Source organism: Dendrobates tinctorius, unplaced genomic scaffold, assembly GCF_039654945.1.
Source record: "Dendrobates tinctorius isolate UK_male_01 unplaced genomic scaffold, ASM3965494v1 ptg000211l, whole genome shotgun sequence".
NCBI lineage: Eukaryota > Metazoa > Chordata > Amphibia > Anura > Dendrobatidae > Dendrobates > Dendrobates tinctorius.
The window spans coordinates 11,062,590-11,082,636 of record NW_027361878.1 but is presented as its reverse complement, the minus strand read 5'-3'; the positions used below and the strand labels follow the sequence as shown (position 1 = coordinate 11,082,636).

Genomic DNA, 20,047 nt, shown 5'->3' with positions numbered 1-20,047 from the left:
AACCCCCAAGACAGTCCTCGAGTAGAACCACAGGAACGGATAACTCCAAAAGGAGATATGGGAGTAAAATAGCCAGACAAGGATGTTCCTTCATCTTCAGATGAGGGATCCATAGTGTTGATTGGCCACTGGAGCTGCGACCAGCCTTAGGGGACTCATCATCAGAGTGAGTGATGTAAGCAATACCCCTATTAAATAACATGGGCTCTGTATTCTGCAGCTGCTCCATATGGACAGAACCTGGAGGCAGCACACACGTGTGAAGGAGCCTAACTGAAATTATAAATAATACACTTTTTTTATTTCATTACTTTTCATGGATCTATAGCAAAGTCTAATAGCAAGACTTGTTTCTTCCATGCAAAACTTTGGTATAAAATTAAAAAATACACTAGTACAAGACCAGGAGACTGACTTCTAAACGGGGAGAATTGGTTCTCTTAGCTCGGTTGTGTTGGCTTTGTCATAACTGTTGAGCTGGCTTTTTTTATAAGATCTTTTTAAAAGATTTATGCTCTTACAGATCAGTTTATCTACTTTATTTTTTTAAATGACCCATAAAAAAGATTGTGTTACAATTGATGGACTGAGACTGGAACTTTGGTCACAAAACACAGGTCATGTAGGCAAAGATTGCTGTCTGTTGCTGCTACATCTTAGCTTCTCGCAAGTGAATTGAGTCACATGACGACCCACAGGGTACAAGTCCCAAAAAACACAACTGGTCCCACTTTGTGACTTGCATGTCAAATGTGATCCCTTTCCCTTGCATTATGCTGCGATGTAGCAGGGCATACAGCAATCTTTGGCCATGCTTCCTATGTCGCCGTTTAGCCCCAAACGATGCAATTTTTGCCATATGTGTCTTATATTCTGCTTTGTTTTATTCACAGCTGTAGGGATGGTAAGGGATATTTTCTTGGATCTTCTCACTACCCAAAAAAAGGTATGAATTCTTTATATTAGATACTTATATTAATTGACAAATAGGAAATGACTTCACATTCAAGAATGCAATTACTCTAGTTATACAAAATATGCTTTTCAAACAGGTTGTCGTTACAGGGAATCTGTCTGCAGAATTTTACTCCCCAAATTATTTATATGTACATGCAGCTTTTTCATAGACAAATCCAGCAATACCTTTACATGGTCAGTCCATTCCTCTATTACTGAGAAATCAGTTAGAATAAATATGCCAAAAAGGTTGAATAACTGTAGATTTGAAATCTGTGTCACTCCGGCTCTATTCTCTGCCCAGCACCACCACTTCCTCCTCCTGCTTGAGTTACAGCCTCTATGCTGTGTGTCTTCAGGCAAAGGAGTCATCAGTCAAGCAGGACGAAATGGTGCTGGGTTGGGAATAGACCTGGAGTGACAGAGGCTTCAGATCTACCATAGTCCGTCAGTCTCATTTGCATGTCAATTCATATGCTAATTTCTCAGTCATGGATTAATGGACTGGTCACGTAAAGGACTTTTATTCAAAAAAGCTTCATGAAAATATATATAGTTCTGGGTGTCAAATCCTTCTGACAGATTTGTTTTAAATGTAACATGAGATTCGGTAATGTTGAAATTTATCTACTGTGTTTTTTATATTGCATTTACTTGGCAAAATTTACTTATTTGATAACTTGGGTTGACATTCATGTATTATGGTCAGAGTACTGGTGTGTCAATGAGGCTGAGCTTGGCATAGGAGATGCATTGGCATGTTCAGGACATAACGGTCCGTAGTCAGACCATGATACTCCGACATCTGAATTCAACCTTATCTGGCTTCTTTTGTCTAAAAAAAAAAAAATGTGCATGATTGCAAAATTAAACAAATGTAAACTGAATATGGTATACAGATATTTCTTGGTAAGTTTTAGTCGCAGTAGACACATATATGCTTAAAAAAGCATTATTTTTATTTTCAGGCATAAGCTGACATGGTGGCAAATTATTGACTCGAACATAAAGTTTTAACCCTGTATCCAGAATGTGCAGTGCATTTGGTAATCTACAATTAATTCCATAAAGTTGATGAGTTTTTCATTCTGATATAAGATCTGCAATCAGCTAAAAAAAACAGTACCTTCCTTGAGCTCTGTATAGCATGACTAGTGCAGTTAAAATGGTATTCTCAAGTTATTAAATTGCATTAGTCAATCAGGTTAAAAATAAGTACGTTTGCATGTGACTTGCTTTTTCTAACTGCTGTCATTCTCCTGCAATGAAAGCTTTTATCTTTCAAAGTGCACAGTTGGTTTCCCTGGAGCTTGGCTACTAGAGCCTGCAAGGATTCTGGCTGAGTGTGCTCAGTAGTTACTGTATATTCCAGAGAGGAGTTAACTCCCAATATCCCTGCCACATCTCTTCAGCCAATTGATTTCTATATAGTTAGCAGCTCACCTCCCTCCCAGCTCCTGACAACCTGCTGTTATAAATCTTGCAAAATCACCTGACCTCACCATTGGCAGCTTTCAGAGCAGTTCTTCTAATCATGGCTCAGCTTTATTATTCTAGTAATACTACAGGTCTGCTGATCACCTGAATTGTCACTGAAGGAGGAGAGCACACCCTGCCAGACACCAGGAAGTGAAAGAGACTGGAATGTTATTAGCTGCTCAAGAAACAACTTGAGAATAACCCTTTAATGAAAAGTTATGTTATTGTTCCTTCACAATGGCTTATATGATTCCCCAAGACTGTCTCTTAAAGGTGGTCGTCTAAAAGAGATTCTGCCGTATTGTATATGCTTTTTAATCCTTTACTGTTTGTTTTGTTTTGTAGAGAATATGACCTTCCGATATATGTCCCTCCAGATTCAACTGCCAATTTCAGATACCTTGAAATACTGCCTTCTGGCGCTTGCTATTGCTTTGTTTGTGGTTGCTCTCATAATTTTAGCATGCAAAATGCGCCAGTATTACTCATATAAAGCGGGATCAATTGGAAAAGGTGAGTAGGATATTCATATCAGAAAAAAGCTGCAAACGTTGGTAAAATCACAAGAAAAAAAATCTGAATCATTAATTTATACATATGGCAAAATTGTGGGTAGCTCTTCCAGAATAAATGGTTGAGGAGGACACTGTCAAAACTGGTTTCTGGTGTCCACAAAAACTGTAGCAAAGTAGCATGAGGCCAGCAGGCAGGGCAATCATATAGTAATATAGTGATGTGAGTATACCTAGCTTCCCTGACACTTACATAATCAGCTCTAAAATGCCTTTATAATTTTTTTCTAATATTGCTTGGATGGAATAAAACACTAAGATTTTTACGTCTGGAGGGTATACTTTAATAAATTTATACTAGAGATGAGCGGATTGATACACAGAAGACTGAGTCAAATTTGAGTTTAATTTTATGAAATTTGTAGTTTCATTTTGAGTTTCGATTCGCGTGGTCTCTCCATAAAGCCCTGCAGCTATGACATCTAGTGAATTATCATAGCTTGTACAGTGGTGGTCAGTACCTGAGCCGTCACAGATCAGCAGAACCCAGTTTGTTCGGTAGACTAGTTTTGCATCTCTGGAGTCACTGGCTAAATTTCTCTCTCCTATAAAGTGTAAGCTCCTATGGTCAGTGGGGTCCCCTCGCTCTCATGTAAAGAGTAATTTCTTATGATCAGTGAGGTCCTCTCTCTTCTGTAGAGTGTAAGCTCTTATGGTCAGCAGGGTCCTCTCTCTTCTGTAATGTAAGCTCTTATGGTCAGCAGGGTCCTCTCTCTCCTGTAGAGTGTAAGCTCTTATGGTCAGCGGGGTCCTCTCTCTCTTCTGTAATGTAAGCTCTTATGGTCAGCAAGGTCCTCTCTCTCTCCTGTAGAGTGTAAGCTCTTATGGTCAGTGAGGACCTCTATCACTTCTGTAGACTAAAAGCTCTTATGTTCAGCGGGGTCTTCTCTCCTGTAGTGTGTAAGCTCTAATGATCAGTGGGATCCTCTCTCTCACTTCTGTTGTGTAAGCTCTTATGGTCAGCTGGGTCCTCTTTCTCTCCTGTAGAGTGTAAGCTCTTATGATCAGCAGGGTCCTCTCTTTATACTGTAGGGTGTAAGTTCTTATGGTCAGTGAGGTCCTCTCTCTCTCTTCTGTAGAGCGTAAGCTCTTATGGTCAGCGTGGGTCCTCTCCTGTAGAGTGTAAGCTCTTATGATCAGCAGGGTCCTCTCTCTCTTCTGTAGAGTGTAAGCTCCTCTCTTCAATGGGGTCCTCTCTCTCTCTTTCTCTCCGCCATAATATATTTTCAGAGCAACTGAAAGCTTTCCAGTATTGAAAGACGCGCAAATTGAGTTGCCGCAAATCTTATTTTTGGGGAAAATTTAGCTAAGTCGAATTTCAAAAGATCCGCTCAACTCTTATTATATTGCCTCTCGACGTCTTTTGGGTGGGCAATCTTCAGTGCATATTGTTGTAGAATTATTATTCATACCTTGAATGAAAATGTGTTTAAACATATCACCAAATAAGACAACTTGATATCTGGCATTGTACGTCTAAATAAAGGAAAAAAATGCATATACCATACACACAAAAAGTTAGGGATATTTGGCTTTTGAGTGAAATTTCAGGATGAACCTAAAAAGCACTCTAACCCTTTACAGATCAACTTAATGTGACCTCTAAACTTTTGAATGCACATGTCCAACAGTTTAATGTTTCAGTATTTTTGCACAACTTGCTGTTCTCTAACAAGGAGCTTAATGGCAAAATTCACAACACGTGATTGATCCATGAATACCCCAATAAATATCGGAGTTCAATTAGAAATAGTATGTAAATGCCCTCTTCCTCATGCTGTTCACATTTTGACATCATAAGACCAAGACGATACCAAACAATTGATCAATAGAACCTCGCCATTGCTAAGCTTCAAGCATGTTCTCAGATGGAAGTGGCCACTGAGCTTAGCGTGTCAGTGTCGTCATCAGGTTGAAACGGAGATACAGAGTAACATAGTAACATACAGTTGTGGCCAAAAGTATTGACACCCCTGCAATTCTGTCAGATAATACTCAGTTTCTTCCTGAAAATGATTGCAAACACAAATTCTTTGGTATTATTATCTTCATTTAATTTGTCTTAAATGAAAAAACACAAAAAGAATTGTCCTAAAGCCAAATTGGATATAATTCCACACCAAACATAAAAAAGAGGGTGGACAAAAGTATTTGCACTGTTTGAAAAATCATGTGATGCTTCTCTATTTTTTGTAATTAACAGCACCTGTAACTTACCTGTGGTCCCTAACAGGTGTTGGCAATAACTAAATCACACTTGCAGCCAGTTGACATGGATTAAAGTTGACTCAACCTCTGTCCTTGTGTGTACCACATTGAGCATGGAGAAAAGAAAGAAGACCAAAGAACTGTCTGAGGACTTGAGAAACCAAATTGTGAGGAAGCATGAGCAATCTCAAGGCTACAAGTCCAACTCCAAAGACCACAATGTTCCTGTGTCTACCGTGCGCAGTGTCATCAAGAAGTTTAAAGCCCATGGCACTGTGGCTAACCTCCCTAGATGTGGACGGAAAAGAAAAATTGACAAGAGATTTCAACGCAAGATTGTGCGGATGTTGGATAAAGAACCTCGACTAACATCCAAACAAGTTTGAGCTGCCCTGCAGTCCGAGGGTACAACAGTGTCAACCCGTACTATCCGTCGGCGACTGTATGGTAGGAGACCCAGGAAGACCCCACTTCTTACCCCGAGACATAATAAAGCCAGGCTGGAGTTTGCCAAAAATTACCTGAAAAAGCCTAAAACGTTTTGGAAGAATGTTCTCTGGTCAGATGAGACAAAAGTAGAGCTTTTTGGGCAAAGGCATCAACATAGAATTTACAGGAGAAAAGAAGAGGCATTCAAAGAAAAGAACACGGTCCCTACAGTCAAACATGGCAGAAGATCCCTGATGTTTTGGGGCTGCTTTGCTGCCGCTGCCTCTGGCACTGGACTGCTTGACCGTGTGCATGGCATTATGAAGTCTGAAGACTACCAGCAAATTTTGCAGCATAATGTAGGACCCAGTGTGAGAAAGCTGGGTCTCCCTCAGAGGTCATGGGTTTTCCAGCAGGACAATGACCCAAAACACACTTCAAAAAGCACTAGAAAATGGTTTGAGAAAAAGCACTGGAGACTTCTAAGGTGGCCAGCAATAAGTCCAGACCTGAATCCCATAGAACACCTGTGGAGAGATCTAAAAATGGCAGTTTGGAGAAGGCACCCTTCAAATATCAGGGACCTGGAGCAGTTTGCCAAAGAAGAATGGTCTAAAATTCCAGCAGAGCATTGTAAGAAACTCATTGATGGTTACCGGAAGCGGTTGGTCGCAGTTATTATGGCTATAGGTTGTGCAACCAAGTATTAGGCTGAGGGTGCCAATACTTTTGTCTGGCCCATTTTTGGAGTTTTGTGTGAAATGATCAATGTTTTGCTTTTTGCTTTATTCTCTTTTGTGTTTTTTTCATTTAAGACAAATTAAATGAAGATAATAATACCAAAGAATTTGTGTTTGCAATCATTTTCAGGAAGAAACTGAGTATTATCTGACAGAATTGCAGGGGTGTCAATACTTTTTGCCACAACTGTAGTTATTAAGGTTGAAGGAAGACTTTAAGTCCATCTAGTTCAACCCATATCCTATCCTAACTTAACCTAACATGTTGATCCAGAGGAAGGCAAAAAAAACCCACGTGGCAAACAGTAATCTTCACATTGGGGAAAAAAATTCCTTCCCGACTCCACTTAGGGCAATCAGACCAGCTCCCTGGATCAACGCAATATTAAGGAAACTAGTGTATATACCCTGTAATATTATACTTTTCAAGAAAGGCATCCAGTCCCTTCTTAAATTTTAGTAGGGAATCACTCATTACAACATCATATGGCAGAGCGTTCCATAGTCTCACTGCTCTTACAGTAAAGAATCTGCGCCTGTGATTATGATTAAACCTTCTTTCCTCCAGACGTAGAGGATGCCCCCTTGTCCCCGTCACAGGTCTAAGCGTAAAAAGATCATTAGAAAGGTCTTTGTACTGTCCCCGCATATATTTATACATTGTAATAAGATCACCCCTAAGCCTTCAATTCTCCAAACTAAATAACCCCAAGTGTAATAACCTGTCTTGGTATTGCAGACCCCCTAGTTCCCTAATAACCTTGGTCGCTTTTCTCTGCGCCCGCTCCAGTTCATCTATGTCTGTCTTATACACCGGACACCAGAACTGTACACTGTATTCTAAGTGTGGTGGCACTAGTGACTTATACAGAGGTAAAATTATGTTCTCCTCATGAGCATCTATGCTTCTTTTAATGCATCCCATTATTTTATTTGCCTTTGCAGCAGCTGCCTGACACTGCCCACTAAATGTGAGTTTGTCGTCCACCCATACACCCAGGTCTTTTTCAGTGACCGTTTTGCCCAGTGTTTTACAATTAAGCACATAATTATACATCTTATTCATTCTACCCAAGTGCATGACCTTACATTTATCCCCATTAAAGCTCATTTGCCATTTATCAGCCCAAGCTTCTAGTTTACATAAATCCTCCTGTAATATAAAATTGTCCTCCTCTGTACTGATTACCCTGCAGAGTTTAGTGTCATCTGCAAATATTGAAATTCTACTCTGTATGCCCCCTACAAGGTCTTTAATAAATATGTTAAAAAGAAGCGGGCCCAATACTGACCCCTGTGGTACCCCACTGCTAACCGTGACCCAGTCCGAGTGTGCTCCATTAATAACCACCCTTTGTTTCCTATCCCTGAGCCAGCTCTTAACCCACTTATCAGATTAGTCTGACAGGAACGGTCCCTTATAAACCCATATTGATATTGGGTCATGAGGTTATTCTTCTTCAGATAGTCCAGTATAGTATCTCTTAGAAAACCCTCCAAAGATTTTACCCACAGATTAGGTTAAGCTCACTGGCCTATAATTTCCAAGTTCAGTTTTTGTCCCCTTTTTGAATATTGGCACCACATTTGCTATACGCCAGTCCTGTGGTACAGACCCTGTTATTATGGAATCTTTAAAGATTAAAAATAATGATCTATCTATGACTGTGTTTAATTCATGCAGTACTCGGGGGTGTATCCCGTCCGGGCCCGGGGATTTGTCAATTTTAGTGATTTTTAGACGCCGCCGTACTTCCTGCTGGGTTAAGCAGGTGACATTTAATGGAGAATTTTTATCCCTGATCATGTTATCCGTCATGGGATTTTCTTGTGTAAATACTGTTGAAAAAAAGTCATTTGGCATATTGGCTTTTTCCTCATCCACCATTTCACCCAGACTATTTTTAAGGGGGCCAACACTATCATTTTTTAGTTTCTTACTATTTATGTAGTTAAAGAATATTTTGGGATTATTTTTACTTTCTCTGGCAATGAGTCTCTGTCTCAACCTTTGCTGTCTTGATTTGCTTTTTACAGAATTTATTTACTTTTCTGTATTTAATGCCTCATCACTACCTACTTGCTTTAATTCTCTAAATGCTTTAGTTTTATCTCTTATTGCGCCCCTTACAGCTCTATTTAGCCATAGTGGTTTCCTCCTATTTCTAGCATGTTTATTCCCATACGGTATATATTGTGCACAGGTCCTATTCAGGATGCTAATAAACGTCTCCCATTTTCTGTGTATTTTTATGTCTCAGGATATCGTCTCAGTTAATTGCACTAAGATCATCCCTCATCCATTGGAAATTTGCTTTCCTGAAGTTTAGTGTCCTTGTAACCCTTCTGCTACACATCTTATTAAAGGATACATGAAAACTTATTAATTTGTGATCACTATTACCCAAGTGACCCCCAACCCTTACATTTGATATGCGGTCTAGCCTTAGGTCTAGCAGTGCCCCCCTCTTGTTGGGTCCTGAACCAGTTGTGAAAGGTAATTGTCTCTCATAGTTGTCAGAAACCTATTACCTTTGCTGGAACTGCAGGTTTCGGTTCCCCAAAGTATTTCAGGGTAGTTGAAGTCCCCCATAATAATGACTTCTCCTTGAGTCGCAGCTTCATTTGTTTGCTTTATGAGGATATTCTCTGTTGCTTCCATTATTTTTGGAGACTTATAACAAACCCCTATCAGTAATTTATTATTTTTTCCCCCTCCCCTTATCTCCACCCACAGGGACTCTACATTTTCATTAGATTCATATATATCATCACGAAGGATGGGTTTTAAGGATGATTTTACATATAAACACATGCTTCCCCCTCGCTTATTTGTTCGGTCATTTCTGAACAGACTATAGCCCTGTAAATTAACCACCCAGTCATGGCTCTCGTCCAGCCATGTCTCAGATATCCCCACCATGTCATAATTATGTTCCAACAACATTATCTCCAATTCCTCCATCTTGTTGGTGAGGCTTCTGGCATTAGTATACGTGCACTTTATGTATCTCTCTGTACCTCTATTCTTTCTTAAATTAACTGTTCTAACCCCACCCCCAATTTCATTATTTGTGCCCAGGTCTCTATCTGCACTGTCTTCCCCTCCTAAAAAAGGAATACCCCCCCCCGTCCCTAGTTTAAACACTCCTCCAACCTTCTAACCATTTTCTCGCCCAGCACAGCTGCACCCTCCCCATTGAGGTGCAGCCCGTCCCTAGCGTAGAACCTGTAGCCAACTGAGAAGTCGGCCCAGTTCTGCAGGAACCCAAACCCCTCCTTCCTACACCAATTCCTGAGCCACTTATTAACCTCCCTAATCTCCCATTGCCTGTCTGGCGTGGTACAGTAAGTATTTCCGAAAATACCACCTTGGAGGTCCTTGCTTTAAGCTTACAGCCTAATTCCCTGAAATCATCTTTAAGGACCTTCCACCTACCTTTAACTTTGTCATTTGTGCCAGTGCGCACCATGACCACTGGATCCTCACCAGCCCCTCCCAGTAATCTGTCAACCCGATCAGCGATGTGTCAGACGCGAGCGCCAGGTAGGCAGCACACCGTTCGACGATCCCTGTCTTTGTGACAGATTGCCCTATCTGTTCCCCTAATAATTGAGTCTCCCAGTACCAGATCCTGTCTGGCCTGCCCTGCTCTCCTATTTCCCCCCTTACTGGAGCAGACACTCCTCCGGCTATCAGAGGACATGCCTTGCAGCAGCAGTGCTACTCCTGCACTAACACTCCCCTCATCTGCCAACTTAGCAAACTTATTGGGGTGTGCCAGATCAGGACTAGCCTCCCTGGTGCTCTTCCCTCTACCCCGCCTTCGAACTGTCACCCAGCTAGCTGCTTCATTGTCCTGCAGCTCCAACCTAGCATCCCCCCCCCCTCATCTATCCCATTGAGCGTCTGCTCAGTGAGCAGAAGACTCCTTTCCATATTGTCTATGAATATCAGTGTTGCCAGCTGCACATTTAGATCCAGTATCTAGGCTTCCAAATGTACAACGTGCTCACATCTCGCACAGCAGTATGCACCCTCGACCGGCTGTTCAAGGATTGCATACATGCGGCAAGACGTGCACTGGATGGCATTGGCAATAGTGGAGCACATCCTAATGGGGATTGCACCAGACAAAAAGATAAGCAAAAATAAATAAAAAGTATTAATAAAATATAACAGCAATTCAGTAATACCTCCCTTGGAAACTCCCTGAATCCAAAGTCACTGAATCTCAAGTCACACACTTACCACAGTTCGCACTTACGCTCAGGTCACACTCGTTCATACTCGCTCAGGCAGAAGATTTAAAAGATTTTTTTTTTTCCCTTTTCACCAGCACACCACCCTGCTGCTCAATGCTCTTCCAAAAGGAGTTAAGCCCCAACCAGCTGCCCCTTATAAACCCTTAATTATGAACGCCCACCCTTAATTAACCCCTTGTGAATATAGTTACACCTCAAGATTTAAATGCAATATAGTTAACCCTTAAAAACACAGATAGTAAAATAAGAGATTAACCCTGTAGAGAGAAAAAAAGGTTAAACAAGCCCCCCAAAAATTGAACAGGTAGAAAGCACTCAGCAACCTACAATTCAGCAACTCACACAGGTATTTGTTATCGGTTTTCCAAATACCTCTTCACTGAATCTCAAGTCACACACTTACCACAGTTCGCACTTACGCTCAGGTCACACTCAGCTCGTTCACACTCGCTCACGCAGAAGATTTAAAAGATTTTTTTTTTCCCCTTTTACCAGCACACCACCCTGCTGCTCAATGCACTTCCAAAAAAAAGAGAGACTGGAAGTGTCATAGAAATACAGAGAATTGGACGTTCTGTGGCCACATTTCACACTGATGACTGCTTCATTAGGAACAATACCCTTCAAAACCGGATGATGAATGCCACACAACTCCAGGCACATTTAAGGGAGGTGAGAGGCACCCAAATGTAATGTCAGACCATTCAAAACCATTTACATCAGCATGGTCTGCATTCTAGATGACCTGAAAGGGTACCTGACAACACCACCAGGCACAGGCTTCATCGTCTTGCATGGTACTCTAAATGAGGGACCAGTGCGTGTTAGGACTGTTCAATGATGAAAATCGATTCATGATGAGCAGAAATGGTGGCCACCAAGAATGTTGGAGATGTCAAGGAGATCACTATACATCAGGCACTTTTGCCACCAGTGGTGGTGGTGTTACAGTGTTGGCAGATGTGTCTAGTCAATACAGAACTTTCCTACACTTTATGAATGCTACAGTCACCAGCTCCTACTACATGAATAGCATCACTAATCCAGTCAATATGCCTCTGCACAAACACACGCCTAATTTCATCTTCATGGACGACAATGCTCCACCTCATCGAGGTCGCATTATTAGGGAACAGCAGATGGAGACTAGGGTACATCAAATGGATTGGCCTGCCCGCTCCCCAGTCCTGAATCTCATTGAAAACCTTTGGGATTAGCCAAGTCACCGGACAGCGGCTCCTTAACTCTGTAGACCAGAACCTCAATGACCTGAGGGTTGCCCTTAAAGAAGAGTAGGACATGACTTGCGAACAGCATGAGATGTGATTGTCAAGCTGTAATTGATGCTCAAGGCCACATGACAAGTTATAGAGACACTGACATTTTTGTGGATATACCTAACACTGCTGTTGGCTTTTGTTTCAATAAATTGCTTGAGATGAGGAAATAATCATTGTATGCTTCTATTTAAATGCCCAACTTTCATGATAAAATATCATGAACTTTACACGGTTTTCATAATTGTCGCCCTAAAGCCAAATATCCATAACTTTTTGTGAGTAGTAAAAATATACGTTGTTATATTGAAAGGGTGCACTTGGACGAAGCAAAGATGTCTACTTCATTCCACATGTGAGACAATAAAAATATATATTGTTTGCAGAAATTAAACCCCTGCACTGGATATTTCCATTATATTCACTTAACTGGGATCAGAGATAATACTTTACCAAACCATTGGATAAGAGTGGTGCAGCTTGGTGTGGAGGAAAAGACCCCAGACCTGTCTTTTTAATCCCAGATGAAGCACCAGTATTTTAATATCCTGATAGTAGCTCCTTTGTATTAAAATAGTAGCCCATCTGCATCTACGGAAGCCACCAATCCTATCTGCTATTTTTGCACGTATCTGAAAAAGAAGCACATGGGCTTTCAAAAATACAGCGTTGGAGTTAAAAGCCATAGTCACGATTTACTCCAGAAAAATAGTGTCTTGTTTTGACCTTAACCCCTTCCTGACATCCGACGTACTATCCCGTCCATGGGACCCGGGCCCCTATGCCCATGGACGGGATAGTACGTCTACCGCGATCAGCGGCGCCCACGTGGTGAGCGCCGCTGATCGCGGCCAGGTGTCAGCTGATTATCACAGCTGACACCCGGCACAATGTGTCAGGGGCGGTCACGGACCGCCCCGACACGTTAACCCCTTGCACACCGCGATCAAACATGATCACGGTGTACCAGGGGTTAAAGGGAAGCATCGGCAGGGAGGGGGCTCCCTCCGTGCTTCCCTGAGCCCCCCACGGCAGCGCAATGTGCAGCGCTGCTGCGGGGGGCTCCTTTCCTGCAGGCCCCTGAATCCAATATGGCAAAAATTAAGACCTCACATGACTCGGTGGGTCAAAATATGGAAAAATTATAGCTCTCACTATGTGGTGATGCAAAAACTATTTTTACAATAAAAAGCGTCTTTTAGCGTGCGACAGCTGCCAAACATAAAAACCCGCTATAAATAGTAAATCAAACCCCCGTTATCACCCCCTTAGTTAGGGAAAAATAATAAAATAAAAAAATGTATTTATTTCCATTTTTCCGTTAGGGTTAGGGCTGAGATTAGGGTTAGGGGTGTGTTGGGGTTCGGGCTGGAGTTAGAATTGGGGGTTTCCACTGTTTGAGCACATCAGGGGCTCTCCAAATGCAACATGGCGTCTGATCTCAATTCCAGCCAATTCTGAGTTGAAAAAATCAAATGGTGCTCCTTCCCTTCCAAGCTCTGCCATGCGCCCAAACAGTGTTTTACCCCCACATGTAGGGTATCAGCCTACTCAGGACAAATTGCAAAACAATTTCTCCTGTTACCCTTAGGAAAATAAAAAAATTGGGGGCAAAAATATCATTTTTGTGGAAAAAAATTATTTTTTTATTTTCACGTCCGAGTGTTATAAACTTCTGTGAAGCACTTGGGGGTTCAAAGTGCTCACCACACATCTAGATAAGTTCCATGGGGGTCTAGTGTCCAAAATGGGGTCACTTGTTGGGAGTTTCAATAGTTTAGGTACATCAGGGGCTCTCCAAAGGCAACATGACACCCGCAGACCATTCCATCAAAGTCTGCATTCCAAAACGTCACTACTTCCCTTCCGAGCCCCGACGTGTGCCCATACAGTAGTTTTCTCCCACATATGGGGTATCAGCATACTCAGGACAAATTGGACAACAACTTTTGGGGTCCAATTTCTCCTGGTACCCTTGGGAAAATAAAAAAAATGGTGCCTAAAAGATCATGTTTGTGGAAAAAATACGAATTTTTTATTTTCACGCCCGGGCGTTATGAACTTCTGTGAAGCACTGGGGGGTTCAAATTGCTCACCACACATCTAGATAAGTTCCTTAGGGGGTCTAGTTTCCAAAATGGTGTCATTTGTGGGGGGTTTCCACTGTTTTGGTACATCAGGGGTTTTCCAATCGCGACATGATGTCCGATCTCAATTCCAGCCAAAAACGTCAAATGGCGCTGCTTCCCTTCCGAGCTCTGCCATGCGTCCAAATAGTGGTTTACCCCCACATGTGTGGTATCAGCGTACTCAGGACAAATTGCACAATAACTTTTAGGGTCCTGTTACCCTTGGGAAAATAAAAATTGGGGTGAAAAGATCATTTTTTGTGGAAAAAATATGATTTTTTAGTTGTACCGCTGTACTTTATAATCTTCTGTAAAGCCCTTGTGGGTTCAAAGTTCTCACCACATATCTAGATAAGTTCCTTGGGGGGTCTAGTTTCCAAAATGGGGTCACTTGTAGGGGGTTTCCACTGTTTAGGTACATCAGGGACTCTCCAAACGTGACATGGCGTCCGATCTGAATTCCAGCCAATTTTGCATTGAAAAAGTCAAACGGCGCTCCTTCCATTCTGAGCTCTGCCATGCGCCGAAACAGTCGTTCCCCCCCCACATATCAGGTATCAGCGTACTCAGGACTAATTGCACAATAACTTTTGCAGTCCAATTTCTCCTGTTACCCTTGGTAAAATAAAAAAAAATTGAACCTGAAGTATTTTTTTGTGAAAAAAAGTTGATGTTCATTTTTTTTTTAAATATTCAAAAAAATTCCTTTGACGCACCTAAAGGGTTAATAAACTTCTTGAATGTGGTTTTGAGCACCTTAAGGGGTGCAGTTTTTAGAATGGTGTCACTTTTGGGTATTTTCTATCATATAGACCCCTCAATGTGGCTTCAAATGTGATGTGGTCTGTAAAAATAAAATGGTGTTGTAAAAATGAGAAATCGCTGGTCAACTTTTAACCATTATAACTTCCTAACAAAAAAAAATTTTGGTTCCAAAATTGTGCTGATGTAAAGTAAACATGTGGGAAATGTTAGTTATCAAGTTTTTTGTGTGCCATATCTCTGTGATTTAAGGGCATAAAAATTCAAAGTTGGAACATTGCGAAATTTTCAAAATTTTTGTCAAATTTCCGTTTTTCTCACAAATAAACGCAAGTTATTTGAATGAAATTTTACCACTAACATGAAGTACAATATGTCACGAGAAAACAATGTCAGAATCACCGGGATCCATGGAGGCGTTCCAGAGTTATGACCTCATAAAGGGACAGTGGTCAGAATTGTAAAAATTGGCCCGGTCATGAACGTGCAAACCACCCTTGGGGGTGAAGGGGTTAAGGCATTTTTATCTATTAAAATGTAAAAGAAAGGGTAAAATGTTGCTAATATCTGTCAGTAAGCCCAAGCCATTGCATTGCTGCTTATTTTAATTCAAGAACTGTTTTCTCTTGCAGGTGACAAGAAGTTCATCACTGCGTCTAATGTTGAGAAGAAAACTGAAGGAAACATTCTTGTAAAAAGTTTATCTCCAAGTTTTATAAAGATTGCAAGAAAAGAACAAGACTCAAAAGTAAATTTATCTATATCTGTAGTTGAATACAGACCACTGAACAATGATTTAAAGGTCGTCAATTACCAAAATAAGGTGCAACTTCTGTCCTCATGCTTTGCTCTTGTCTTCTACAGCAGTGAGAAATTTAACCAGCATGAAAATTTAAAAAGCTAACTAGCTCTTCTGAACAGTTTCTTGAATTTCTGTTATGTTGGATGGGGCAACAACTTTTGCCATTTTGAGGCATATCGTGTCATACAGCAGTGTTCCCGTGTCGGAATTATCGGAACACCTTTCTGAGCCCGAGTGGACAGCCACTGAGTAAGGCTACCTTCATACATCCATGTGTCTCGGTTCATGAATCACGAATAAGCTTTGGGGTCTGTCGACTCGAACGCAGCAGCCTCATTGGCATGTATGAGATAGTCACGTACTCGGACACCGAAGCATTGATGTGTGAACGCAATTTGTAACTTACTCACTCTAAGAGAATCAGTCCATACCTGTTTTATATGGACTGCCTTTCATCTGAGCTCCAGGGGTTTGAGAAGTCAAGCCTGCTGGCTTAATTTACAGACTGTTTTATCATGGTGAGACATCTCTTTACATTCTGGCTGGTTATTGCTTTGATAAAGTTGGCAAAAGCTTTTCAGCCTGAGGATCTACTCACAATTTTGCCAGTCCATCGGGATTTCCACTATAACAAGAGCCTAGTTGCAGAGTTTTGCCTCACTCACACATCTGTGTCATGATCCAAGCATGAAATGAGATGGACTGCCTGGCCAGGGATCTCCTGTCCATATGTCTGCGAAGCTGTTGAGTTGGGGTTGGGAGACCTGCGGTGGATCCGTGAATCATGGACAAGTTTATTCAGCTGAAGTGCTTCCAGCTGTGGTCCAACCATGGATTAACTGTCTTTATCCATCTGACCTTTTAAAACAAAACTTCCAGGGGAAAAAAGGGTGGATAGTTCCACCTCTCAACTCTTGACATCCTCCTAGTTGATTTCCAATTCTTTACGTACTTCGAACTGCCATTACTTTAACCAGACATATTAAACCATGCATTAACTTTTTCAAAGTCCTCTTCCTACACTTTTCATAACTAAAATCAACCTCTAGCTATCTAACAATATACACAATAATCCCCAAACACATTGACACCTATCATCACTAGTTCAGAACTTTCTCCTATGGATCTCTTCATGGAGTAGACAAACCCTTTAAGTAGGGATAAGTGAATTGATTTGAAGGACTCAGGACCAGTGGGCACGTCAGTAGTCCGTGGCTGCTGGATGGGAGCCTTTTGAACCGCCCCTTAGTTGCCATTCACCCCAGCTCCTTTTCTGATATGTAGTCCTGGTGGGACATTATTGTTTTGGCATTTGCCAGTTCTACAAATCACAACAGGAGCTAATACTGTTGAGGCGGTTTTCAGTACTCCTGTTTGGAAGCCTGCCTCGACCGCTGAACCAAGGTCCTATGAATTAATTTGACCATGTATTTTTTCTTTAGGATATGTTAAATTTTAAATACTGAAAAATATTTTAATTTGTTAAAACCATATCTCAAAAATTAATATTGATTGTGATACATGCTTCTAGTATTAAAAAATAGGAATTAAATCTGATTAAATCATGAAATTGTTGTTAATTTTCTAGATCCAGCGAATGCAGAAGGAAATGGAGAAACTGGGCGCACACTTAACCCCTTCACCTCCTAGCACAGAAAGCCTAGACGATGTGGGCAGTGACTCTGACCGTCCTCAGGGGCCCAAAGGAAAGCTTAAGTTTAACCTTCAGTATAAAAAAAAGACAGCAACCTTAACACTCACAGTGATTGAAGCCACGGATCTTCCAGAATACAGCAGAGACCCATTCGTAAGGATTCGAGTCTTCTCCAAATTTGAAGAACCACAATCTGAAGTCCAATCTGTCATCCATGAACGTGAAACCAAAGTAGTGAAAAACAGCAGAAATCCAGTGTTTGATGAAGATTTCTCATTTTCTCTAAAGGATTACCCATTATCAAACATAAGTCTAAAGCTTGAGGTATAGTGTCTAAAATTTGGCATCTTGAGCTGTTTGATTATTGATTATATTTTTTAGAATTAGAGGGCATGTCTCACTAGGGCATAGGATTGGCACAGATGGAGTCCCATGTTTGAGGTGATGGATAGCCCTTTTGTGCCTTCGTATGCAAATTTGCTCCTGGGCTGGTGGGAGGAGAATGTGGTCTTCTGTGAGTCTATGCAAGGCCCGGATGACAGGATAGTCTTGTGGCTACGTTACATTGACAATATCCTGGTCATATGGAAAGGGAATATGGAAGATTTCGGTACTTTTGTTAGGGGTCTTAACTGTAATGACATAGGGCTTCATTTTACATATGAGGTGAACCCCATGACACTTACCTTTTTGGATATTTGCATTACAAAGAATGAAGAGGGTGTCATTTCCACTAGGACCCACAGAAAGGCGACGGCCACTAATTCCCTCCTGAGATGGGAGAGTAATCACCCCTATACACTCAAGAAAGGAATCTCAAAAAGTCAGTTTTTGAGGATAAGTAGAAATTGTTCGAACATGGAAGATTTTTATACATAGGCAAAGGACCTTCGGGGGAGGTTTTTGGATAGGGTTTACTCGGAGGGGATTTTGAATTGGGCCTATAAAGAGTCTTGGAGAAGAGAGGATTTATTGGTTCCGAAACCCAAAAATACAGATGAAACCAATATTCGGTTTATCACAAAATTTTCTAACGGATCTGACAAGATGAGATCAATCCTACAAAGGCATTGGGCGATACTAATGATGGATGGTGACATATATCAATATATCTCCCCAACCCCACAGATTACTTGTAGAAGAGGCAGGTCCCTACGACATAGGCTAGTTCATAGCCATTTTCAGTCAAGAGTCAACTGGGGTGTCAGCTCAAATAAGGGGGTGCCACAAATGCGGTTGACGCAAGGCATGTGCATCAGTTACACAGTGTAAGACATTTACTAGCAATGTAACGGGCACCACTTACTCAATCCAACATTTTATAAATTGTGGCACTGAAGGTGTGGTGTATAAAGCCACCTGCGGATGCGGAATAGAGTATGTGGGTAAGACCAAAAGAGAATTTTGCAAAAGAATTTGTGAGCATCTCCGTGATATTAGCAATAAGAGGGACACCCCGGTGGCCAATCATATAAATTTGCATCATCGTGGGGACCTGAAAATGATTTATTTTATTGATAAAATTACACCACCTGTGAAGGGGGGTAATTGGGACAAGCTTATCTTCCAAAAGGAGAGTAAATGGATTATTTACCTGAAAACAGTGCAACCATTCGGGTTAAATGAACAGTTATCTTATAGCTGCTTCCTATAAGGAGTAATCTTTTTGATTTGCATCTTTTATTACTCATGCGCTATTGATTATTCAGAGGATATTCCTGGAGCTGCCCCTGGTTTGTGTGTTGGGGTTTCCCGAAGTCTTGGGCTTGCCCCTGACACTCCCTGTATAGGGTGTGGATACATGAGGCCAGCTCTCCCAGTCCTCTCAGGTATTCCAACTGTGGTGGTCTCCTCCTGTGAAATTCCATTTTTCATGTTAGATGGGTATTTTTGTTTTTCTTTTTTTGGCTATAAGATAATGTCTTACCTTCTATTTTTCCTTTTTTGGGGTTGAAAAGAAGAAGAAAAAGAAGAAAAAAAATCTCATTTTTAGAGTTCACACTGGATATTTTTTCATTTAATTTTTTATATTTCAAAAAAACACAGTCTCATGACATCGTGACATTCTCTAGGTATTCTCAAAAGCATTGACACCCCTGCAATTCTGTCAGATAATACTCAGTTTCTTGCTGAAAATGATTGCAAACACAAATTCTTTGTTATTATTATCTTCATTTAATTTGTCTTAAATGAAAAAACACAAAAAGAATTGTCCTAAAGCCAAATTGGATATAATTCCACACCAAACATAAAAAAGAGGGTGGACAAAAGTATTGGCACTGTTAGAAAAATCATGTGATGCTTCTCTAATTTGTGTAATTAACAGCACCTGTAACTTACCTGTGGCACCTAACAGGTGTTGGCAATAACTAAATCACACTTGCAGCCAGTTGACATGGATTAAAGTTGACTCAACCTCTGTCCTGTGTCCTTGTGTGTACCACATTGAGCATGGAGAAAAGAAAGAAGACCAAAGAACTGTCTGAGGACTTGAGAAACCAAATTGTGAGGAAGCATGAGCAATCTCAAGGCTACAAGTCCATCTCCAAAGACCTGAATGTTCCTGTGTCTAACGTGCGCAGTGTCATCAAGAAGTTTAAAGCCCATGGCACTGTGGCTAACCTCCCTAGATGTGGACGGAAAAGAAAAATTGACAAGAGATTTCAACGCAAGATTGTGCGGATGTTGGATAAAGAACCTCGACTAACATCCAAACAAGTTCAAGCTGCCCTGCAGTCCGAGGGTACAACAGTGTCAACCCGTACTATCCGT

General features: G+C 41.2%; 1 protein-coding gene across 12 annotated transcripts in view; it reads left to right on the top strand.

The window, feature by feature from the left end:
- The window catches only part of LOC141058255 (synaptotagmin-2-like), a 140,651-nt gene that overhangs the window by 96,503 nt on the left and 24,101 nt on the right, over nucleotides 1-20,047 (top strand). For 5 of the 12 annotated variants that reach the window (XM_073554431.1, XM_073554433.1, XM_073554434.1 and 2 more), the window contains 5 exons: nucleotides 894-946; nucleotides 1,926-2,003; nucleotides 2,782-2,949; nucleotides 15,452-15,642; nucleotides 17,210-17,599. In XM_073554431.1, the coding sequence (XP_073410532.1) occupies nucleotides 1,988-2,003; nucleotides 2,782-2,949; nucleotides 15,452-15,642; nucleotides 17,210-17,599 (765 nt within the window). In that variant the 5' untranslated portion in view covers nucleotides 894-946; nucleotides 1,926-1,987. The remainder of the gene's footprint in view (nucleotides 1-893; nucleotides 947-1,925; nucleotides 2,004-2,781; nucleotides 2,950-15,451; nucleotides 15,643-17,209; nucleotides 17,600-20,047) is intronic. The other 7 variants (XM_073554428.1, XM_073554429.1, XM_073554430.1 and 4 more) reach the window with 5 other exon arrangements.